This window comes from Vigna umbellata, chromosome 5 (genome assembly GCF_029865625.1).
Source record: "Vigna umbellata cultivar VRB3 chromosome 5, Vumbellata_1.0, whole genome shotgun sequence".
In the NCBI taxonomy this organism is placed as follows: Eukaryota; Viridiplantae; Streptophyta; class Magnoliopsida; order Fabales; family Fabaceae; genus Vigna; species Vigna umbellata.
Window position 1 is genome coordinate 37,550,557 of NC_142169.1, and position 5,936 is coordinate 37,556,492.

The 5,936-nt window shown below is 32.7% G+C and overlaps 1 protein-coding gene across 1 annotated transcript; it reads right to left on the reverse strand.

Moving 5' to 3' along the window:
* Window positions 1-397: 397 nt before the first annotated feature.
* On the reverse strand, window positions 398-4,793 carry AT-HSFA5 (winged-helix DNA-binding transcription factor family protein). Its single transcript, XM_047314736.2, has 2 exons — window positions 4,387-4,793; window positions 398-1,806 (listed from the first exon to the last, which is right to left on the reverse strand). The coding sequence occupies exons 1-2, from the start codon at window positions 4,618-4,620 to the stop codon at window positions 592-594; spliced, it is 1,449 nt and encodes a 482-aa protein (XP_047170692.1). The 5' UTR covers window positions 4,621-4,793; the 3' UTR covers window positions 398-591.
* Between the last annotated feature and the right edge of the window lie 1,143 nt (window positions 4,794-5,936).

Here is a 5,936-nt window from a genome sequence, read left to right on the forward strand (position 1 = left end):
AAAGTTAAAAGATGAAAACAAATTTTACTAGAAAATGAAGAACTTAAATCATACTTTCAGGGCGAAATAAAAACCAACTTTGGATCAAACAGGCATGTATAAAGAAATATAAATTATCTTTGAAGAGACGCGTATAAATTGAATTTATTTCTAAACTAAACAAATAACAATCAACTTGGTTTTCATTTAATCAAAACAACTTTTGTCCTCAGCCAATAATTCACTGTACTTACTTGAGAAGTTTAAAAGCCACCTTTCTCAATTATATCAATTGTAGTTTCTAAATAAATAATTTCTATCATAAATTTCCATCAGGTAATGAAACTCGATCTACTCAACCAAGAAAAGCTCAAAAATCAAGAGCTGAGTTTGCAGTTGTACGTTTGAAAGCTAATCATGACTTGAAAATATACAACACAGCCAAATAGTTAATTAACATTTGTATCCATCAGGTAGCAAGCCAGAAAGTATAGTTTCAGCCCTATGCGACACAATTTGTTGTCAGCAGTAAATTTTGAAAAATGTTGTATATCATTCATGAAAATTTCATATAACAATAATATAACTGTTGTCCTAGACGGCATGATGAACTCAAAGTGTGAGTTGATCCATGTTCTTAATGTTTTTAGATATTCCATGAACTGACCGTCCTTCGTCTTGCTCATCATATGGGTTTGCTCGGTAGTTGGATATTGCCTCTTCATTGTCAGAACAGCCTGGCCTTTCGGTAAGAAACTGTTCCCAGAAAACATCATTCACCCTGTCCGGAGGAGCTGGATTAACTTGGTTGTTACTTGGAGCCTCCTGTGGTGAAGCTAAATTGGCGGCCTCAGCAGCTAGATTTTGGTTTGAGGAAACACCACTTTCAGATTCTTTTACACTCGCAAAAAATCTCGATTCTGCCAATTTTCCAATTTCTTGACAGTCGATTTGGGGTGATCTGGCTGAGTATGAATTTCTGTTTACTTGCACTGGACAAGATGCCAGGGTTAAATTTAACTGGCAACTATCGCCTTCTTCACTACTTGGCTCCAAAGAGATCAGTTTTGAGTTCTCAGCAGTTGTTGCTTTTCGCGGCAAACATGCATCCATCTTAAAAGTAAAAGAAGCCCCCGTATCCGCAAGTTCTAATGTTTCAGGTGCAAATGTAAGAGATGTTCTTGTCTGCACTCCTTTTGGTTCTACTTCAGATAGTTTTTTCTGTGGACTTTCCCCATCTTCATTTGAACTCTGTGTGCTACGTGATACCAAGTTCATATCTGACACGGCAGGTGACAATTCCAGTCTGAGTTTATTCGAGAAATCCTGGTGGAAAATATTTCCAAATTCCATTCTAAAATTGCTGTGACTGTCCACGAAGCTGCTTTCTGCAACTGGTTGAACATGATCAGCTTGAGGCAATCGCCTCTTCTTATTATACGCAGATAAATCCATGGATTCAATTTTGCGTGAAAGATGTTCAACAAAACTAGGATTCTGAAGAGCCTTCTCAAAGAAGTTCAGCAATTGCTTCTGCCTCTTTTCAGTAGTGTCTAACCGCTGCAGAAAATCTTCTAGTTGAAGCTTTGCTGTTGACTGATGTTGTTTGAAGTTATGAATATTGGATTCAAGAGAAGTTTTCTCGCGGGAAAGTTTCTCAATTTCCTCCTCAAATGCTGCTCTCTCTGGATCTACAATAGAACCCGGAGGATGACTATGACTGTGGATAGGTTTCCTGCGATGTATATTCTTAAGGAGATGCTTCTGATCTTTCACAAACTCATCATTTGCAAATTCCCAGCGCTCTGGGTGTATTTTTCGAAAACCCTGATTACAGAAGAGTGTCAATAAACGAAACAAAAATAACCAAAAAATGGTTTATTAAAAGCTAGGAAATACACATTATATATTCAGAAAAATAAATGCACATAAACAATAATTTATTGACCTAGCAATAAGATCTAAAACTTTCATTCAATAATTTACTGTTAAATCCTTAAATGATAATCTTTACAAAAAAGAACCTCTAAATATGAAGTATTTGAGTTGCTTAGAACGTAAAGGGAAAGTAGAATTAAAGAACCGAAATTATGGTTAGGGTGAACAATATATGGAAACATTCTGAGGACTACATCCCCAAGGCAACCAATAAAAATAATGAAGCACGATGTCAGAAGTACTACTAGCTTCACACAAAATAGGGATTTAGGAAACAAGAAGCAATTCTAGCAAGAGAAAGCAACACACTTTCTAGAGTTTGATTGCATTCAAAGTTGAAATTCAATACTGTCCATAATAGCACAGAGCCACAGAATATCATGGATCTCTTAAAAATGCAACCTGAATGAACTTAAAAAGTCATCATAGCTAACACCGAATGAGAAATAGAGCCTTTTAGAAGGGTGCCACAGTATTCCCCAAGACAGAAAACTAACGACCAAGTGTCCCTTTATGAGTCTATTCATAAAGAAAATAATTCATTCAACTACAAGCATAACAATAGCAGCTATCAAACAAGTAAGCAGTAGCTTCATGGTAGCATGAGCTTCGATGGAAATGATGATTTATAGCATGGATTGGAGAGCTCAAATAAGGTACATGAGGGAAGAATTGGGTTTTTTAAAATAAAATGAATTAGTTGCAAATAAAAATACGGTAAATTAATCATATGGTCCGAAAAGATTTACCTTTCAGTCCTTACACTTAAAAATCATCCTTTTAGTCCTTATCCATGTTCTGGCATGAATTGTTCAAGTTTGGTCATTTGATGATAAGTACTTCAAATGAAATAGACCATGTTTTTGTCACAATTCACACAATATTCGTGCTCCACAAATTCACAATGGTTCCCGAAACATATAACATAATCACTCTGAAAGCAACATAGGAAAACTGACAAACCAAGCAAGTGACCCATGAAACTTGGGTGGTATTAAATTCATCTTTGGAGAACCAACAGAAAAGTGTATATATATGTGTGTGTGTGTGTGTGTTTTGAAACATCTTTATACTTTCCTATAATATAAAAGTCGTTGAACTAATATGCATCTCCATCACCCATCTCTTTTCTGGATGAACAACATTTATGATGGAGGAAGAAAGTTCAGAGGTAGTGTAATATATCCTCTAAGTGAAAACCAAACATGCTCAAGAATGAATTTTTCAAGTTTGGCTATCTGATGATAAGTAATTCCACTGAAACAGATCATATATTTTTACCACAACAAAATAGTCTTTGCCCTCAAATTCCCAATGGTTTCCAGAACATATAACATTAACAAATATCACTCTGTAAAAATAAGATGTGGAAACTTGAAAGTTGGGTTTACTAAATTCAGTTTTGGAGGACCAAAAGAAAAGCATATATATTTTTTCAAAAATGCTTTATATTTCTTATTATTATAGTCATATTGAACTGATATGAACTTCCGCCAGACATCCTTTTCTGGATAAAGAGCATTTATGATGGAGGAAGAGAGTTTAAAGGTAGCATGCGTAACATGTCCTCTCCACGAAATAAACAAATCATGCTCTAGCATGAATTTTTCGGTTATTTGATTATACGTAATTCAACTAAAATATTTTCATCACAATTCACACAACACTCATGCTCCTCAAACTCCCAATGGTTTACAAAACACCTAAAACTCTGAAAAGACAATACATGAAAACTGTCAAGCCAATCATGCTTCTGGTGACCTTGAAACTTAGGTGGTATTAAATTATATTTTGGAGAACCAAGGGAAAATAGTATATATGTCAACCGTTTTATACCCCTGCAGAGGGCTTAAGTTTTCTGGCAGTTTATTTGAGCAAGAGATACCTCAAAGTACTTGAAGAAGATTCTTTTATCACCTTCCTGAATGAATGATGTGCCCTATACCCCAATTCACACCAAAAAAGAAAACGCTATCCTACACCTTTCGCTGTCTTTCAAGCTTGACAGTCTCTTTAACCCTAAATAACTTGTGAACAATTCGAACCCTACAACAACATCCTCGTACATGCTTTACATGGCATGTAGTAAATGCATTTTATATCTCATTCAGTAGGAGCATATAGAAAACTCTCGAATTACATCTCCATATAGGCTCGATCGGATCCAAATTGAAGCTCTCTCTATCTCACAATACATTTTCTCAATCTCAAAACATCATCATTCACAATAAACAAGCAACATTCCAATTCAGCACAGCGCAAATATCCAATAGCAACGACTAAACAAAATCGTCAAATCAGGCTATGAGTTTTAACAAGGGGACAATCAAATTGAGCAAACAATAAATGCATCAAACAGTTAAACTAGAAGCAGTAATCAAAGAGTAATTACAATCAAGATAAACAAAGCAAGCGCATGATCAATCGGAAGGAAAAACAGAGGCAGCAGCAGAAATCGAAGAAACTCACGTAGGTATTGAGCTGGCGGATGAAGCTGGAAAAGTTGTTGTGCTTGAAATAGGTGGGGAGAAGAAGGCGAGCGAACTCCGGCGGATTCCACACGACGAAGCTGGTGTTGCATGAGCTCCACGAAACGATGTCGTTGGTGGAGGGGTCGTCAACCATGTCGTAGGTCTTCAGAAGAAACGGCGCCGGTCCTCCTGCTGCTGCTGCTGCGGCGGCGGATGGTGGCGCACCGTCCATTTGGGATTGGAATGGATCTTTCTAGAACTTATGCAAAAGAGAGAGAAATGTGTATATATAATGAGTAGAAGGTAAGGGAAAAAGAAAGAAGACCTGGAATTTGTAAGAGAGAAGGGTTTGTTTGACTTCAACGCCGTCTCTACCATAGGCTGTTGAAGGTTGTTGGAACTTGTTACCCCCACCTTTGAAAATTAGATTTTTTTTTTATCTCTTTCTTACAATATATAACTGAATTGTACCAAAATTCATAATTACTACTAAGGTTGTCTACCTAAGTTCATAATAGACTTGAAGAGTATTGTTAGTAAAAATAATATATCAATAATCATATAAAACATTTTGGTAAATACTTCATTTAGTAAGGTAAAGAATTGATATATTTAAAAACAAAATTTACATTCTTAATTATATAATTTTAATTGTGTCTGAATTCTGTTAATAATTAATATAATTAAAGAGAGGTTTAATTTGTAGTTATTGTTAATGTATTTATTAAAAAGAAAACTAACATCCATATATAACTAATATTTAAATAAACATGAAATAGTTTAGTTGATCTTCTTACAAAATTTATTTTTTATGTAATAAATACACTTCATTTTTATTAAAGACGTTTAATTATTTTAATTATTAACAAAATTTATAATAAATTAATAAAATTAGGCTTTTTATAATAAGATTGTAATTTCTTTTTATTACTCTAAAATAAAACATCTTAACATTTATTATACTAAATAAACTATTTATTTAATATTTATTAAACAAATTTTATAACAAAATATATCATTAGTAAGGATGATGGATATAGATAGCATTTATCTATCTATCTTAAAAAGTCTGCCTTATCATCTATTTAATTACTTAATGAATATTCATGAAGAAATATAATTCAAATAAAAAATTAATAAATTTTAATATAAATTTGGTTCTTTTAAAATACATTTAAATAAGGTGTTCTAAATTATAAATTTTAAAACTTAATATTTTACATTATAGTTTCAATTTCATATATTAGTTGTTAAAGAGTATGAGGGATAAAAAAACATTATACATTTGCATAATATATTAACAAATAATTAAATGATAGTACTCATTATTTATATATATATATATATATATATATATATATATATATATATATATATAATCATAAAATAAAATCTTATTAAAATATGTTGTTTAACACATCGTTCTTAGAGATAATTGATAGTTACATATGTTCAATTTAAAATATATTATTGTCAAATTCCAAATAGCACAATAAATATAAAATCAAATAATGAAATCTATATAAAATATTAATATCTTTAAAATAG